Source organism: Capra hircus, chromosome 8 (genome assembly GCF_001704415.2).
Source record: "Capra hircus breed San Clemente chromosome 8, ASM170441v1, whole genome shotgun sequence".
NCBI lineage: Eukaryota > Metazoa > Chordata > Mammalia > Artiodactyla > Bovidae > Capra > Capra hircus.
Genome location: NC_030815.1, coordinates 9,567,235 through 9,586,918, shown reverse-complemented (window position 1 = coordinate 9,586,918; position 19,684 = coordinate 9,567,235). Strand labels below are relative to the sequence as shown.

At 35.8% G+C, this 19,684-nt stretch overlaps 1 protein-coding gene across 9 annotated transcripts in view; it reads left to right on the top strand.

The window, feature by feature from the left end:
- Window positions 1–19,684, top strand: part of HMBOX1 (homeobox containing 1) — a 198,498-nt gene that overhangs the window by 84,427 nt on the left and 94,387 nt on the right. For all 9 annotated transcript variants that reach the window (XM_013965853.2, XM_005683539.2, XM_013965852.2 and 6 more), the window contains exons 3-4: window positions 5,985–6,461; window positions 13,892–13,977. In XM_013965853.2, coding sequence (XP_013821307.1) covers window positions 5,985–6,461; window positions 13,892–13,977 — 563 coding nt within the window. The remainder of the gene's footprint in view (window positions 1–5,984; window positions 6,462–13,891; window positions 13,978–19,684) is intronic.

Sequence of the window (19,684 nt, the reverse complement as noted above, 5' to 3'; positions counted from 1 at the left end):
AAATGGTCTCCTATTCTCTGATTCCACAACTAATTTATATCTCCCTCTATAGACTTTCATGTTTTTACTTGGATTTTATTTTCCCCATTGTATATAGATGGCTAGTATTTAAAAACCTCAATCTTAATTAGTGGTCATTTAAGAACTATTAAAGTGTAATTATAAACTGAATATAATCTTATTTTTCTCAAAATCTATATATTTTAAAAAGAACATTTTTATGCTCTTACCTATAGTGATAGCCTTTGTTCTTTTGCATTAGTCTGTTCTCCCATTGGTTTGAATTACAGAATCACTTTTCTATATTGTAAGCTCAGTCCCCAGGAAATTTTCATTTCTTACTTACTCTTGTCATTTTCTTTCTTTAAAACCGCCATTCCTTTGATGGTAATAATAGTTGTGAGAGTAATGTGCCATAAATAGTACAAAGAGTCGTTAGTATGTCTTTAGTTGATTAATATTATGATTGACTCTATAATGTGTTAAATCATCATGGAATAAATACCATGAATGACAAAACTAATATATGACTGTACCATATTTTGCCTAGTCATTCTAGATAAAAAGATAAAGACAGCAGAGTCCAGCTCAAGAAAATACTGTCATCCAGTAAAATCTTATTAGCTGTTGATGCTTTACAAGTAAGGTGGTTGTGTCATTTTTGCACAGATGATTTCAAGATTAGGCATTTGTGTATGCTTTAACCTTCTTTCCTCTACATGTTTCTGGGATTTAGTTAAAGTTTGTTCTGAACCTCAGGACTTAAGAAGGGTTTACATATACAGGTAGAGATAAAATTAATTGTAAAAAGGGTTTACTATTATGGTGTTAATAGTATGGTATTTTAGAATGTCATTTTGTGAACTGAGCCATAATTCCTGAATTTAATTGTTCTTTTATGCTTTAAACATTGTCTGTGTTATTACAGTGTCGAAATTCTTCTCACATCATTTTCAATTATTGCTGGCCTGAGTCTGCATTCAGATGAGTAATTTAAAGTGAAAGATGTTCCTTATCCTGTGAACAGTTCTTGTGTTATATAGGAAAATTAATTCCGTTTTTACATGTTATCTTTTTCTGTTGTGAAAGAATTGCTGGTATCATGGACTTAGATGACCTTTCTAGGTCATTATTGCCATAATCTCATGATGATGTGCTTAAACTAGGTGAATTGTAAGAAATAAAATTTGAAAATGACAGGGTGTGTGCCTTTGTTTGTTAATGCACATTGGACTGTTGTTCTTAGTATCTAAGCGAGCTTCTAATCTTGGCATTTTCTCAATAAAACATTGTGCCTTCAGTGTCACATGTGTGATCTGATCGTGCTCATCATCCCACTCTGCTCTAGAGCAGCCATACGTTTGGCTCTGGCAATTGGAGATCTTTTTACTTTAGATATGTCTTTGTATTAGGGACCTCTCTTGGTGCAGGGCACATACATCTGATTTAAACAAAGTGAAGCATAAAGGGAAGTCTGTGTGAACTTAAACTGTTTCCCTGTTGGCTCAGATGGTAGAGAGTCTGCCTTCAATACAGAAGACCTGGGTTCAATCCCTGGGTCAGGAAAATCCCCTGGAGAAGTGGATGGCAACCCATTCCAATATTCTTGCTTGGAAAATCCCATGAACAGAGGAGCCTGGTAGGCTACAGTCCATGGGATCGCAGAGTTGGACACGACTGAGTGACTAACACTTACACTTTCATGCTGTTACATGATAATATAAGAATTTGAGCAGGGATGTAGTAGGGGCTTCGGAATGACTAGAAAAAGGGATGTGAATACTGTAGAGTTTTCCACTTTGCCCTGCATTTCTTATTATGCCTGCCTTGTTTTCCTACAAACTAGCTCCTTCTACATGGTGAGGAATATAACATCTTCTTGCAGCTGACCACAGTTACAGTGACTGTCCATCTTCCTGCCACTCTAACCTGAATATTTTGAGAAGAGCAAGGCTGTTTCCTTGTGTGCCCACACTGTTGGCCAGAAGGTAGGGCATTTTGAGTGGCAGGGCTTCCCTGGTGGCTTGGATGGTAAAGATTTGCCTGCAATACAGGAGACTCAGGTTCAGTCCCTGGGTCGGGAAGATTCCTTGGAGAAGGGAATGGGAACCACTCCATTATTCTTGCCTGGAGAATTCCATGGACAGAGGACCCTGGTGGACTACAGTCCATGGGGTTGCAAAGAGTTGGACGGACACCTTAGCTACTAACACTTCCACTTTTCACTTTCATTCTTTCCAAGAACATGTGGTTGGAAACAGACATTCTGGGCAAAATAATAGGTGCCTTCTTTTATCTTCTTTTACGACTTTTGAATTAACCACTTTTACAATGGGTTTCCGTAGGGAATTCCCTGGTGATCCAGCCTTTAGGACTCCGCACTTTAACTGCAGAGGGCGCCGGTTTGATCCCTGATCAGGGAACCAAGGTCCCACAAACTATGCAGCATGGCAAAAAATAAAGTGGTTCTCATAATCAGTGACTCTGAAATGACATAAATACATTGTAAAATTTTAGATACTGTGAAATCTTTAGTTCTGGTCGGTCTAATATAAGCTTTATAGTGGATACTTTTCAGTTAACAGGTAAAATTCACATAATTCATTTTAGTTTTATACTAATATACAGAGTGCTACCCCAAACAGAGGGAGGTTTGAAGAGTTACATATAGAATACTATTAGCTGTGATATAAATGGGATAGGAAAATATGGTTGATTTTTTTTTTTGTCTGCAAAATAAAACAGCCCTTGACATCTCATATATATAATAAGGTCCGTTCATGACATATTTTGGAAGTGTGAAGACTAAAGTTAGCAGTGAACAACTCCATTTTCAAGAGAAAAGAATATATAGAAACCTGAATTTACCAAATCAGTAAGTTAAAGGGTAAATTATTTGGATTACTAAGGGACAGCTACTTTTAAAAAGAACTTCCTGGGATTAAGAACTAATATGTTACTAAACAGGAGAAAGGACCAAGGGCTGAGGGTTAAGATAAAACTCTGGTATAGTCAAGTGTCTCTTATAAGCCATTCAGAAAATGTTTACACAGCTTTTTCAACAAATTTTGAATATAATATACCTACCAAAAAATGTAGGAGTCAATAGTGTACAACTTGGTGAATGTTCACATATTATGCACCTGTGTAACGTAACTAGCATGAAACAAAACATTACCAATACTGCATATTATTTTAGTAGTAGAGCATTTGTATCAAGCAAGGTATACTCTTCCGTTGACATCAGTAAGGGAAAAAATAAATGAATTGCTCTGGTTGAAAGTTTTATGGTTTTCTCTCTCACCCAACTAGTCAATGATATATTATGAGTTGGGGATGGGGGAGAGGGGCAGATATAGAAAGCTGACAAGGAAGTTAGTATAGAGTACAAGTGTAATAGCCACAGCTTTAGAAGAGCTAGTAATTGGCATTCCAATTACTGAAATAGAATAGCCAAACAAACCTGTGGCATATTCCTACAATAAAGTACTCTTCAGCAATAAAAAAACATAAACTGCTGATACATACAACATCATAGATGAATCTCAAAAACTTTATGCTGGAAGAAGCCTTACACAAAAGAGTATATAGAAGTTCCATTTGTATGAGGTTCCGGAACAGAAAAAATTAACCTCTCTCATGAGAAAAAATCTGAGCAGTAGTCGCCTCTGAGGAGAGAGAATGGGGACTGACCAGGAAGGAACACTATGGAACTCCCTGGGGTAATGATAATATTCTGTATCTTCCGAGGGATTTAATTTCACAGGTGGATGTACTTCTCAGAACTCAAAGATTGGTAAATGTAAGATTTGCATATTTTATTTTATGTAAATTTTACTTCAATAGAAAAAAATACCAGAACAAATACTGAGCTCTAGCTAATGATCTACATGTGGAAGGATTTAAGGAGAGGTATACAGATATCTGTTACTGATTTTGAAATGCATCAAAAAATGAAATGAATAGAGGGATGGATTCATAGAGCATGGATAGATTATATGGTAAAGCAAGTAAAATACTAATGGTAAAATCTCGATGATTAATATATAGGTATTCACTGTCAGCTTTTTTTTTCACCTTTTCTGTGGGTTTAAATTTTTTCATTATAAAATCTTAGAGGAAGAAAACACTCAGGAAAGAATGTAATAATCATGAAAACAGGATTTTTATGATGAATAGCTTATCACAAATGAATATTGGAAGAGAGTAAAAGATAATGTGAATAGGCAGAAGGCAGACAGTGTGGCCCATGGGCACAAAAATCCTGCAGCATATTATTTTAGGCCCACAGAATGTCTGTTTTTACTTTTAATGAGCTGATCTCTAAAACTAGAATGACTTCACATAAAAGTTATAGATTTCTGCCTGCTTATTTTTTAAAAGGACTTGGAAGACAAAACAGTCACTCCAAAGATAGATACAGATTTGTGTGGAGTTTTCGTATACGATAAAGTTGGTGTTTCAGACCAGAGAGGAAGAGATGTACTACTCGAAAAAGCATATTGGACTGGTGAACTATCCTTTTGGGGAAAAATAAAGCTCAAATCCTTTCACACTCGTTCAGTAAACACAAATTCTATATGGACTAAAGATTTTAAATATTAAAAAAAGCTGTTACTAGAACCCCTAGTCCCTCAGTGGAGTGATTTTGTCTAAGTGGTTTAAATTGGTAACTTAAAAAAGGACAAAAGCCTGTGTCCCATATCACTTGAATCCAATAATTTCTGCCATATATGCATGCTTTTAGAGTCAGTAAGATCTAGGTTTAAATCCTTTTTCCTATGTCTTAATGAGACTTTTTCCAAGATACAAAACCACTGTGAGCCTTAGTTTCCTCAACAGTCGTCAGTCAGTGTAGTATTAAAAAAAATTTACCATAGAGTGTTGTTGTGAGGAACTGAGATTGTATGACATGAAACTCTTGCCCAGTGCTGGCCTAGAGTGAATATTCAATAAATTTTTATAGAGGGATATGTGGGTGTGTATGGTAGTCACTCAGTCATGTCCGACTCTATGTGATCCCATGGACTGTAGCCCGCCAAGCTCCTCTGTCCTTGGAATTCTCCAGGCAAGAATACTGGAGTAGGTTGCCATTCCCTTCTCCAAGGGATCTTCCTGACCCAGGGATCAAACCCAGGTCTCCTGCATTGCACACAGATTCTTTACCCTCCGAGCCACCAGGGAAGCCTCTTATAGAGGGATAAGGAAACTGATCTCCAAGAGCTTAGGAGAACTGACTCAGTAGAAGTTTACCTGGAAAGGATGAGAAAGTTCTTTGACATTTATTTTCATCAGCAAATACTTAACTGAGAGCCTGCTGCATGCCATGGAACCTATTTGGCACTAGAACCTTAAAAATAGAAGAAATTCCCACTTAAAAGAACCTTCAGTACAAAAGTCAAGTTTTATAAGGAAAGAATTCGAATGGTGAGAATTTTTATGATATTTGATGATTCCCTTAAACTTAATATTGTCTTCGACTCTGAGGCATTTTCTGGTGCACTGCAGTCCCTTGTGTTAGTTAAAGGAAGCATAATATGGAAGCAATTTCCTATGAAAAATGAATAGCTGATTGTGGACACAGCCTCTCAAGATCCATTTCTTGAGATAACTATATAGAGATATAGAGATAACTATATAGACAGAATACATTACAGAGATGCAAAGTGGTGGGTGAAATTGTGCTTATTAAGTTTTTTTATGTGCCCCTCTCATGTTTCCATTTAAATATTTTTGCTAGTTGTTAGTTATTTACTTGGGCTAAGCTTACCCAATTGTTTTTGTCTATGCCAAATAAAAGTTACAGAATTCCTAGGTCAGTTTTGCCTATAAAACAAAATATTACCCTTAATCATGCCTTAGTCATTTTCAGTAAAGACATTGATAGAGAAATATTTTGTCTGTGTTCATTCTCAATACATAACGATACATTCTTTGGTAGATATTATAAATAAAGGGACTATTTTATTTTATTTTTTTTTTAGTTTGCTGGAAACCATGTCTCACTATACAGATGAACCCAGATTTACCATAGAGCAGATAGATCTGCTCCAGCGCCTCCGGCGTACTGGAATGACTAAACATGAAATTCTCCATGCCTTGGAAACTCTGGACCGCCTTGATCAAGAACATAGCGACAAGTTTGGAAGAAGGTCCAGCTATGGAGGAAGTTCATATGGGAATAGTACCAACAATGTTCCAGCATCTTCCTCTACAGCTACAGCTTCCACGCAGACCCAGCATTCGGGCATGTCCCCGTCACCTAGCAATAGTTACGACACCTCCCCACAGCCTTGTACTACCAATCAGAACGGGAGGGAGAATAACGAGCGATTATCCACGTCCAATGGGAAGATGTCACCAACTCGCTACCATGCCAACAGCATGGGTCAGAGGTCATACAGTTTTGAAGCCTCAGAAGAGGACCTAGATGTAGATGATAAAGTGGAGGAATTAATGAGGTTAGTTTCTTTCTTATTTAGAGTCCTCCAAATATCTGTGTGCTTAGACTGATTTTGAGTAATAAAGCTGTATTTCAGCTCTTTACATATGACAACTGTGGCTTCCCTCTTCACCTTCGGTGATAAAGAAAAAAATTAAAATTTTTATGTTTTTAATTCAAAATTTTTTTTCTCTACCTAAGTTCTTTCTCTTTGCTGCTTTATAAGTCTTTTCCATTCTGTTATTTAAGCAAAGGCTAGCCTTCTCTTTATGGCTCTAATTTCTAACATCTGAATTTTATGAATTGCTAACAAATACGTTGTAAGCCTTAAATGCATTGTAAGTACTTTCTCTGAGAGGTAGGATGTTTATGTAATAATATATATATTCTTAATATTTCCCTCCAACATGCCAATTGACAAACTAATTTTGAGCATCTATTGATTAAAAAGCAGTGTTCTTAACAAAAATAGACATGGTTTCTGAAGTTCTGATTTTTGCAGTAGATGCTGTGTACACACACACACACACACACACACACACAAATTTAATGTCATCTATTACAAGATAAGTGTAAGCACCTTGAATTTGAAACCCTGAAGAAGTCCATTTTCAACAGTGGTAATTAAAGGGCTTCACCCTGAAGCTGAGACACTTTGAAGGCAGCACTGCTGTGCTTTCCATTCTTGTGTCTCCAGAATCTAGAACTGTCCTTGGGACACGTTAAGGGCTTATTATGTCACGTGAATAAATGAATGTGAGCTAAACTTTAAAGGATAGTTTCTGTTTTGAAATATAGGAAGTTTATTTAAAATTAAGGGAATAGTAACAGGTAGGAAACGCAAGACATGTTTAGTCTTCTAAGAACTGCAGATTGGCTATATATGGTGATAAGAATAGTATATTGGGAGGCCAGTACAGGTTTGGGGGAGATAGGAATTCCATGTACATGATTTTATGTTTAACATGGTGGAAATTAAAGAATTTTTTTCAAGAGGTCTGTAGGAAAGAGATAAAAGCATTATTTTCGGTAGATTAGCACTGCTGTAGTAGGGTGGAGAGCCTGCAGGTAGATTTGTTGTGGTTTATATGAAAGAAACTATAGCAGGAATATGTCAGAAATAAAATTTTAACCTATGAGTTGTAGTTCTTGTATAAGACTGTGGGAGTTTAAGATAGTGTAATGGTGACTTAATATTGCCATCTGAAAGGTCTGTAGTACCACACAGGTAAAATAACCTTTAGAACAAACTGTCCTGAATTTACATTTAGGGTGGAACTGCCATCTAGGGAATTCTGGGCTAAATGGACTGTTGTATCTAGATTCCAATGTAATTCCTGTAATGAATGGTTTCATAGAGCACCTACAGGACCTGTTATTTAAGCTTTGTAAACTTAAAAGTATAAAACATCAGTGTGGCTTTCCATTAATTTTCCTTGCTTAAACAGCTGGCCGAAGTTTATGTTCATTTTGAATTTAACATCTACATCACTGTCAAGATTGAGAGAGAGGATCATTTGGGCAAACGGAAGTTACTTTAATAGTTAACATGTAACAAGGTTAGTTTTTTAATTATCCTAAGCAGAGTGGGTATCAACAATAAAATTTGTTAGGATGCTAGCCTTTTTGTTGTTGTTGTTGCTGTAATTAATCAGTTTTAGTGGACTTTAAAAAGCATTAGTTAATTCCCAGATGTGTTTAGACTAATGGGAAGTTTGGGAAAAGTTTATTTTTAACAAAAGTCTCTGGAAGATTGTCCAAAGTCTAAAACTTGAGTATGATGGTCTAAAAGCTCGACAACAGGGTTTGTGGTTAATTCCAGCAAGTACACACATTCACGTTTCATTATTAGAGATGTGTGTGTGTGTGTGTGTGTGTGTGTGTGTGTGTTTGTAATTGTTAGCAGTACTTAGTTTACATACTGCCCCTGGTTGCATAGGTAGGGTATTTTATGACTTCTTCCTGGGAACTGCTCCTGTGCTGGCCTCTGCTTATCTAGTCTCATTGACCCTCCTGGCGCTCTGTGGTCCTCTGCCGTTGCATTCTCACCCACACCTTCACTCTTCCTTTGTGCCCATCTCTCATTTTTCTCAAGTTTACAAATATTCACAGTCCTCAGGTTCGAGGGAGAAGTTTATTGCATGACTGTTGCACTTTTAGTTATCACAGCCATGCTATATGTGAGGTAGAGCAGAAATATTGAGATACACAAAAATTAAATAACTCGACCCAAGAAAGCTTAACTGGCAGAGCTCAATTCTAACCCATGTCTTTATTACCAGTGTGTCTGTCACTGACTGGTATCTCTTGCCTCTGTAAATACATTTTTCGTGTGTGTAGATTTCAGTAAAAGTTTAGGAATGATCATTAATATAGCTCAAGATAAAGTGTGAAAGCCTTTATGTACTTATCCTCCACTCTCCCCCCAAGTGATATTTGTCACTTCAAGTCAGTCCCTTGGGTAGCCTAATGAATTTTTATTTGGTTGAATGTTAGAGAATGAGTTTTGAGCAGTGACTCTTTCTGAGTACCCTGCGCCCACATAGGGTTCCACTCCCCTTTGCCCACTCCACACTCTGATGATACAGAGGGTTGTACTCTCGGTAGGGAGAATGGATGCCTAAATGCCTTCCTGCTTCCCTTCCTTCATAGGTCACATGTAATTCACCTCTGTCATGCTCACATTCCCCAGCCTCCAGAGCACTCAACTCTAAGATTTAGCTTTCAAATCTCATAATCCATTGGGTCCAAAAACTAAACTCCTAAAAACTTCAAGGTATATAAAGGAGAATTTTTTTTAATTTTTTGATTAATTTGAAAGAAAGCAACTGCTACTTTTTCCATTTTTGGATTGATCAGGGTTTTGAAAAAATCAAAGGGAAACTAGAATGTGGGTTCTCAGCAAATTGTTGAATGTAACGTTTTAGGAAGGACTTTAAAACCAAGAGCTAGGATAAAGACCGATTTTACATGTTAAATATTTTTTAAATGCATCCATTAGTATATATGTTTATATCTAGTTGTGTATGTATATCTGCTAATAGTGCATATCTATTAAAGTGTATTGTCCTACTGTGTATGTATAAAATAACAATTGAAATGAGGCTTATCAAAATTAATTTGTCATATAAAAGATGTTGTTCCTGACTACTCACATCCTAAATTGCATTAGTGTTTAGTATTTTATCTAGGATTCTGAGACATTATTCCGAGTTGATTATCTATATGCCTAATAGATTATTTACTTGTGTAGGTAGGGATTTATGTTCTGTAGGACATAGTATTCAGTTACTGTGTTGTTTACACATACAGAGTAGATTTTAATATTATCTTGTAAGCTTCTAAATTATGCTTTATCTCCATGAGTAGAAATGAAAGGGAGCAGTTTCCTATTCGTACGTGAAAGAATTTGTGTGTAGTTAGTTATGTTTTTCCACCAGTGAAATAGTCTGTATTGGTAGGTATTGCTCCACCTCTGAAAGTCTTGAGATAGATGACTACTTTTAAGAGGTCTTAAAGACTGTGTAGTGTATATCAACTAAGAAAATCTGGACAATCTTAAAGCATACAACTTTTAAACATTCAGTCTTTAATAGCCTTTGTTCCAGAAAAGAAAGCATTACCATTTTGAGCTAGTGTACATAACTCTCTTCCATTCTGTTTTGGGAAGCTTAAACATATTTAACATTAGGAATTTAGAGCTGTTTTTAATAAATTATTTACATCACTTTTTCCACTTTATAACCTTTTATCTTTAACTACACTTTTTTTCATTTATGGAGCAAATTAAGCTCTAATATATGCAAACTCCGTAATGAGTAAGACACAATCTTTGTGCTCAAGGACTTTGCTAGTAGAGATAAGACTAGATCAGGAACTGCTATAATACAGAATTGCCTGTAATATATTGGTATGTATATTTGAAATGGTTAAAGTTAGCTATTAGAAGAAACAATCTATTTCAGCTCTGAGGATCAGAGAAAACTTCTCTGATTAGATGGTGATTATTATTTTAAGATGTCTTAAAAAGGGTGACTTCATGAAGAGGCATTACTGAGTGTATTTAAGTGATTAGATAGAAGTAGAGTGGTAGCTTATCTTGGAAGTAAACTATGGAATCAAAGAAAGATCAGCCTACACTTCACTTTAATTCTGTAAGACTGGAGAAGTAGAAATCATGAGGAGAGAGAGCGCTTATAAGGATGGAAAAGTGGATACATTCTTTTTAAAGATGTCGAATTTTAGACAGAAAGTAAGGCGTAAGAGATGAGACAGATTTGGAGTAAATGAAGGAATTTTCACACCAAGAAATCAGTGATTTCACAGGATATGATGTGGACATTAGGAGTGGCAGGTCATTTGGTAAAGAAGGTGGAATGAATGAGGGGGAATATGTTTAGAGAACAAGTTTAACCCAGTAGGGTAGAAGTTTTTGAAATACATAAGAGAACTGAGCACAGTGAATGTTAAATGCTGTTACTATTTTGGAACCACCTAGTGAAACCAACTAAATGACAAAACACTTGCATCTAAAATGACTTTATAGAAATCTTTTCATGGTGCTTTGAAATATCCAGTACAGATGTTAACTTCAATCTTACGTACTCATAGCAGATCATTTGTTTCTTTTTTTCCTGGAGTTGTTTTTTTTTTTTTCCTGGAGTTCTATGCCTAATAGATTATTTACTTGTGTAGGTAGGGATTTATGTTCTGTAGGTGTATTATAAAATGATAGTCATTGTTTATATAGTGCTTTTACAGTTTCAAAAAGTCTTACACTGAAGAATTTTTAAATTTTATATATTAGGTACACATTTGATAATAATTTTCACTTAATTTTTATTTCAGTGCATGGAGAAAAATCTTTGAAGGCTTGTGATGGGGTAGGGGGCATATTATTGTTCTTATTTTACCAGATGATGAAACCAACTTTATTAAATGACTTGCCCAAGCACACCCTTTATCTTTGTTTTTCTTCAGTTTGAAAAAGCTTCTTTCTGGTAAAGCAGTTGAGTAAACAGGTTTTTGTTTTTAGTTTTTCAAACTCATTATGGATATTTAGAAACTTCCAACGTAACTAAAAATAGAATCTCTGAGAGGGTTAAATGAACTTCTGCTCCTTTGCAGACTTGTTGGGGTTCTTTCTGTCTTGCTGCAGTGCTTGGTAATATCATACCACAGGGCTGTGAATAATTCACAAACTGGATGTGCCCTATTGGAATAATTGAGTGTTATCTCCTCCTTATGACTTAGTCTCTACTCGAGGAGAAATTGATTTTAAATAAATTGATTTAAATTCCAATTTAAATCAGTAGTCAAAAAAATACCATTTCATCATTTTCCCCACAAAAGCTCATTTTTATTTAACCTTACTAGATACCCTCTTAAATTCAGTTTTCGTTTTCCTAGAAGGACATTCTGTACATTGGAATGCAACGCTTTACTTAAATTTTTTCAGGTTAATTTTGCATCTATATCAGAAAGCAAATAATTTGGTTGTTTTATTTACATAAACCAATTGAAATAGATACTGCTGAAGTTTATCTCTTGCTCTACTGACTGTTGTTGGATATTTGAGAGCCAGATGGTAATGTAGATGGGTATTTTGACCTTAAAATGTATTGTGCCCTTTTCTTTCAGATGCATAATTTCAAAATACGAATGCATATTTTTCAAAGAAATGTTTCCAGTATAAATAAGCATTTTGGAAGGAATTTGGCCAGTATCTAGATCAGTATGAGAAGCTTTAAGTACTGGATTAGGATGCTGATTCTTTATTTTCTTCCTGTGGGAATCTTTTTGATTAGGATTTCCAACCAGTGGATGAAGAGTAGACTGTGGAGCTCCAGATTGGAAGCTGTCCCTACCATCACTTCTCTGCTCTTTTCCAGAATTCCTGAAAGGGAGCATGAAATTCACCAACAGAGGACTTAGCTCCTCTTCAGCAAAGGACTGCCAATCTGCTCTGAGTAAATCACCGCTGATTCTTTGGGGATAGGATACTTTTCTTTTCTCATTCCAGATAATCTGTAGAGAGACTTGAGCTCCAGTCAGGAGTTTGCAATTCACAAAGCAATGTATAAAGATTTCACAGTCCGTTTGTCTGAGATCAGGAGTCCGCAGAGTTTTTCTATAAAGGGTTAGATGGAAAACATTTTAGACTTTGTGGGCAAGAGGCAAAATTGAGGACATGATATAGATACTTATATACAAGAAAGAAAGCAAATGATCACAAATTTTTATTTGCAAAATTCAATATAGAATAATAATTGATCATCAAATACCATCTTTAAGATACAGGCCTATAGAGAAGAATAGAATTTTTTGGTGAGAGGGGGGTAATATTTTGCTCAGTTCATGTTCAAAGTTCGTATTCCCTGTCTCAAATTGATTGCAAATATTCATCATGAAAACTACTCTTAGCTCATAGGTTGTATAAAAACAGATGGGAGGCCAGATTTAGTCTATGGGCCATAGTTTGCTGATCACCTGCACTAGACCATAAGTTACCACTATTCAGTCATTTTGAGCTTGAACAAAAAATCCATTTGTATGATTCTTTTGAACATTGATTAGTTTTAAGGCTTTAGGTATAATTTTCATTGCAGTATTACGTTTGTCCTGGTTCCCATTCATTGTCATTCTAGTGAATGTCTAGTCTTTTTGAGAATTTCTTGGACTTTTACATAAGTAAAAATTTATAAGAGTATTAGTGGAGGAAAAATTAGGTCTATGATGTATAATGTCAAGGACATAGAATATAGTATAGTTTTGATGATTAAGTATCCTGTGTATTACATGTATTAGGACATTAATGTGTCTTTTATACTGAAATTTTATATTCAGCCCACCCTGCTTAAATTTTTTTTGGTTTATTAAGGACAAAGAACGCATATTAAAAGGCAAAAAAGCACCTTAAAATGGCCAGCATTTTAGCAGTTGTGAGAATGATGATTTCTGTTCCTGTGACAGAGGTTTTCAAATGAACTGAACATGATTTATGCAGTTGCATAGTTAACATGCAAAACCACAATCTACTCACAACTGATTTTTGTTGTTGTTGTTGCTGCTTTTTATTTTTCTAGGATTTCTGTCTGTATAAGATACATTCATTCCCCAGTAATGAAAATTTGCATATACCATATGGCAGCTTGTTCCTAATGTGAATTATACACAGCATGCGATTAACCATCTCTGGTATGAGACTTACATCTACTGTGGCATTCACTAAAGCGTCTGTCTGATGGTGTGCTGTTTTAGGACTTGAATATTTGGTGTTTCTTGGTTTGTTTTAATTTCATATTTTCCCACAAGCTTGGTCTGTTTTACCTTTATTTTTGTGTCCTTTCTTTCTATGTTCTCCCCACCTCTCTGCTTCACCTTTCTTAGCAAAGATGAGGATTTCTACCTTCAACATACATTGTTGGTCTTGTCTTCTGTTTTTGTTAGGAGGGACAGCAGTGTGATTAAAGAGGAAATCAAAGCCTTTCTTGCCAATCGGAGGATTTCCCAAGCAGTTGTTGCACAGGTAACAGGTAAGAGCTGAAGAGCCCTTTATTCTGGAATCTTGTCTAGTCTCTGCCTTCTAGTGCAGATGTTGGAATATTGCTTGCATTTCTGCATTGCAGTGCAGATCTGTCAACTTAGGCATAATAATGTATGCCTGTGATTTAAAACCCATTGTCTCCGATATCTTGGAACTTCTCCAGTGAATTTTTTTTTTTATCTTGTGCTAATAAATTTTACAGCATTTGTAAAAAGCACAAAACTCCCTATTTTATGACTAAAAAGGATTTTCTGGTTTTCTTGTAATTGTGACAGAGCTTATGACACATGCACATCCAACTGCTTTCTACATTTCATATTTTTAGAAGCTTTACAGTCCTCCAAATCCACTCCCTGATTTTACCAATTGAAAAAAGATTCATGGGAGTGAAGGAAGTTGTGTTTTTTAACCACTTTTCCATATGTGAAAGAAAATGTATATTCTCAAACCATAACTGAGAAGATGAGAATTACCAATGTCTTCTCTTTATTTTTTTATATCCCATCTCATTACCCAACCAACAGCAGCCCCATCCTGAGTATGTGGTGTATATGTGTCATTCTCTATTCAGATTGCATTTTTTATGAAGTTCTTAAATTTGGGGGTAGCATGTCTTTTCTTTGTTGGTCTGTAGTCTTCTTTTCTCAGATATCAGTAATTTCTAAGAGCTTAGTAAAATCAACTATGTCTTAGTGATGGGAGGAACTAGAAACTCTTTCAACTACATACATGTTGTAGTTGATATATTGTTGTGTGTTGTATATTAAACGATACAAAAATTAATTTGTTCCTCCCATTCCTTTTTTTTTTAACATTCCAGTAGCAACTCTGTGACTTTGGCTTTTTTAGCCTTGGCACCTAAGTTTCTTCTGTTAATACATTGAAATAGTTGAATCTGGTCTTCAATAGCACCTTCCAATTTTAAGATGCTATTTCTGTTCTCTAGACATTGATACATATCGAAGCTCATTTTCCTCAAATGTTATTACTGACCACTTGGTCAAAAATGAAACTTGAGATTTTGGAAATCTTAAATTTCACCCCAAGAATCTAAGGACACCCAGTCTTAGAATGTGTGTAACATATTACACTAGTAAAGTATTTTTATAAATGATACTTCTGTTCATGGTTAAAAAAAAAAAAGTTAAAGGCATGTCCCTTCCTCTAGAACTATTTATGAATCTAATTTTTGTAATCTTCAATTGTTTTTCAATAGGATGCTTAAAATGTTACTTTTGTCTTCAAGGATTAAGGTGTGGTGCTAAGGGCATTGTAAGGGCAGGTTAAGTGGGTTTTACCAAAACCCACTGATATGCACTGTGGAAAGATCAGTTGTCTCTCAGGACTTTTAATTCAGCCCCCAAGATCAGAAGCAATCATATCTTCTAGTTTGCCAGCCTAAAAAAGAAAAAAAGAATAAACTATAGTGTTATAAACAGCATGATAAAGTTGATTTTGCCCAAGTGGAAATATTTCTGAATCTCTTGAATACCCTGAATCTTGAATCATCTTGGACCTTTAAAATAGTGTCTTTTGAAAACTATCAGATGTTGATGCAAATTATAATACAGTACCTCTAAAAGGAATTTCTTAGACATATCTGAGGCATTAGCTATACCACACATCAAATACTGCCTTTTTGAAAGGGAAATTAAAGATGTTTTAGCATCTTGCTATTCAAAATGTAATCCATGGGATAGTGGTATTGCAAGAATGTACCAAATTCTCCATTTACATTTCTATGTACATCTATCTGTCTCCATGTACATTTCTACATTTAGAAATGTACCACCCTAAACCTACTCACCAGGTAATTTGCAATGAGAAGTAGTATTCTAGGAAACTGGTGAGCTTTCCTGATATTAACTGCAATGGATTGGTATCGTCTAGCATTGTCTCAGTCAGTGACAGTCGTCATGATGCCATCTCTTGTTTCTGAAAGCAAGAGTTGAAATTTTTCCATGTGTTATCTGTTAGAACTCATGGACTTTTGCCGCTGTAGTCATAGGATTTGGTACCATTAAAACCTTCTTCCCCTCATTTCTGCCTCACCCCAAGTTGTCTTCCTTCTCTTCATTCCTAGTCCAAACTTGGGTTCATTCATATATCTTTGGTTCTCTATTGTATGGAAAATGAAGTTCTTTATAATCTACTCCAGCCTGCTGTTCATAGGCATCTTGTTTTCAGTATCCTTGCTAGCTGGATTCAGCTACTTGCCATTTTTGTATCTGTTCGCCTAGATGCTCACTAGTCATTGACTGTGTCTAGCTTGCCTTCATCTGCTCACCCTGGTCTTACCAATTCCTGTTAGTCAGTGTTGTTGTTGAATTGCTGAGTGATGTCTGACTCTTTGTGACCCTGTGGGCTGTCCCCCGCCAGGCTCCTCTGTCTCTGGGATTTCCCAGGCAAGAATATTGCAGTGAGTTGCCATTTCCTTCTCCAGAGGATCTTCCCAGCCCAGGGATCGAACCCAAGTCTCTTGCATTGGCAGGCGGATTCTTTACCACTGAACCACCAGGGAACCCTTTATCAACATTACTTCTGTTAGTATCCTCATTCTGACTTCTTTGATCACTGTAACCCATGTAGACCTCTCTTTTTTTGCCTGAAATTAATACACTTAGTTTACCACCCTGAGAGGTTAAACTTCATTTCAGTTCTGCATTTTAGAGTAGTAGTCTTTAAAAGCAGAGATCTTCTTAAACATTCTCAAAGGGTCTAGCATTGCACATACTCTCTGAAGATCTCATGTTTCCCTAGAAAAGGAGTACTAGTGAAGCTAACACAAGGTATACATGTGAAAATTTATCCAGTTTGACTTTGTCCAGTGATATCTCCCCTCTGGAAATACTTATTTGGTCAACAAATGCAGCATGAATTTCTGCCCTTAAGGGATTTGCATTTTTCTTTTATCTACTTTAATTCAATTATTTATGTTAGGCAGGAGCTTGAGGATGAGTTGTAACCAGATTGGTTCATTGTCTCTTTGGTCTACTTACTGAATTCAAGTATTTCTCATGTATTACTATGTCACATTTTCACTCAGCCTGTCTAACCATCCAAGTAAACTCGGAAGCAATGCTTTTCATTCCAGAAAAGAGATCCAGCTAGAGAATAGTCAGTTAGTGAGAACTATTATAAAGCTTAGCCCTCATAACTGACCCAGCTGAGATAAAGAAGCCAAAGTTAGAAGGCTTCTAGGCACTTGGGCCTTACTCACTGGGGCACCCGATTAATATATTGGCACATTTTTCTGCCTGTTAAACAAATTAGTCAAGTTTATCTTAGAGGAACAGCTACCTGATGAAATCTCCCCCAACATAAAAGATGTGGTGCTCTGGAATCTGTCCTAGATTGGAATCTCTTAAAGTCAGTTAAGTTTAACTCCAGTATGTGACATAATGAAATAAATCAACCTTGGGTAAAAATGAAAACGAGTGGTGCATAACAAAAGGAAATGCTAAATAAAAATGTGTAGTGAGGTGCAAAATTACCACACATGTGCTTGTTCCAGAAACAAAATAGAGAGGCTTCTTTTTATAGATTTGGAGGATTTCTATAATAAGATAAACAAGAAGTTCATGGGTGGAGTCTGTATAAATAATATCCTACTGATAGGAAAAATGACAGTATAAACAGGATATAATAACAGAGCCTGCTGAATTTCCCAGCATGTTATTTGTAGCTTCTTTCACAGAGTCATAGCTGCTCCCACCAAGAGTGGATTTTTACCCCTGTAAGAGATCGGGCAAGTTTCAAAATTCTCACTAACAGTGGTAAGGTGGGGAGCATACATAGTCTTTGCTTTAGTAATAAACATGTAGGTTTTATATTCACTTTCAGGGTGAAACATTTTCTTGGGCTGTGAGAATTATTAAGACATGATTTTCTTCTTAGGTGACCTCTGGGGAAAATCAGGTTGGCAAAATAAGTGGGTAAATGGGCAGTGCTTTAGTGTGTGCTTATCAGCTAAATAAATACCCTAATTAGATTCATGTCCTCTTAAAAAGTAAACAAATAAAAGAAGAAAAAAATAGTCATCTCTGAGTTTTAAGAAATTTATCCCAATTCTGTTTTCTTGAATGATAATCGTATAATGGAAAAATGACCATTAAACTTTGGAATGCCAAACTTCTAGTCCTTCTTTCAAATAGCCTTGTGATCCAGGGCAAATCACATAACTTAGCTGAGCCTCATTTTCTTTATTTATAAGATGTGGGGTTTGACCAAATGTTTTCCAAGTATCTTTTCTAGTTGTCAAACTCCATTCTGTATTTAAACTGCTAAGTACATTTAACAAGTATGCATTTTACCCCTCCCTAGTGACTCTTGTTCTCCAAATGGAAGAATTTGTATAAAGAGAAGCTCTAAACCAGTTTTAGAAATGTTTCAGCTGAATTCAGATCACTTTCCCTTTCTTCTTTATCTTTAAAATGAAGAATAGGACTTCCCTGCTGGTCCAGTGGTTAAGACTTCATGCTTCCTCTGCAGAGGGCATGGGTTCCACCTCTGGTTGGGGAATTAGGATCTCACATGCCATGTAGCATGGCCAAAAATCAAACAACCATAAAATAAAACAAAGGTTAAAAGCACTACATATTTAGTTTAACTACAATAATTTCTTTACAAAGTTGTGTACATATTGATCCTCTCCCTGATGAGAGAATTTCAGACCTAACACTAAAAACCAACTAAAATGTCAATATATCTTTTTTGAAAAATGGACTTTATGTTTCAGGGTAGTTGTATATTCACAGCAAAAGTGAGCTAAAAGTATAGAGTTCCCATATACCTCCTGCCCCTCCACACACGCACACGCAGCCTCCCATATTCTTAGCATCTAGCACTCGAGTGGTACTTTATGAACCTACATTATCACCCTGAGTCCCAATTTACTTTAGGTATAAATGGTTTTGTACATTCAAATAGGTCTTGAAAAAATGTAATTACTATTAACTACCATTATAGTGTCAGAAGATGACACTCTAGTTTCATTGCCTAAGAATTCTGTACTCTACCTATTCATCCTTCCCTCTTTCTCCCCTAACCCTTGACAACTGCTGATCTTTTTGCTGCCTACATAGTTGTGCATTTTCCAGAGTGTTATCATATAGTATGTACCCTTTTCAGGTTGGCTCCTTTCGCTTAATAATTATTATTTAAGGTTCTTTCTTTAATGTCTTTTCATGGTATGATAGTTGATTTCTTTTTAGCGCTTAAGTCATGTTTCATTGTTTGGATGTACCGCAGTTTATCCATTCACCTACTGAAGGATATCTTGGTTGCTTCCAAGTTTGGGCAATTATGAATAAAGCTGCTCTAAACAAGTAGAATTTACATTTATAATTACAAAAGTAGTATTGGTTGGGCATAAGTCACAGACTATGGTATTATCCTATTATAACCAAATATAATTCTAATGCTTATCTAACAAGATCTTACCAGTTCCTACCTGATGAATTTTATTAGCTTCATGTAGAGCTCCACTATGAAGGCTATTATCTGTCTATAAATATGGCAGATTTCTGCATATAAGTTGAAACTTGTGTTTCCAAATTGAAAAGGTTTAGAGCTTTAGTTTCTGTTAGGAGAAAGCTTCTTTTCAAATATAAATGTTTTTGCAAAGTACATTTTAGGATTTTCCCTTGTCTCTGAAGAGTAAGAACAGATGCTATCCTCTGGTTCAAAAAAATTAT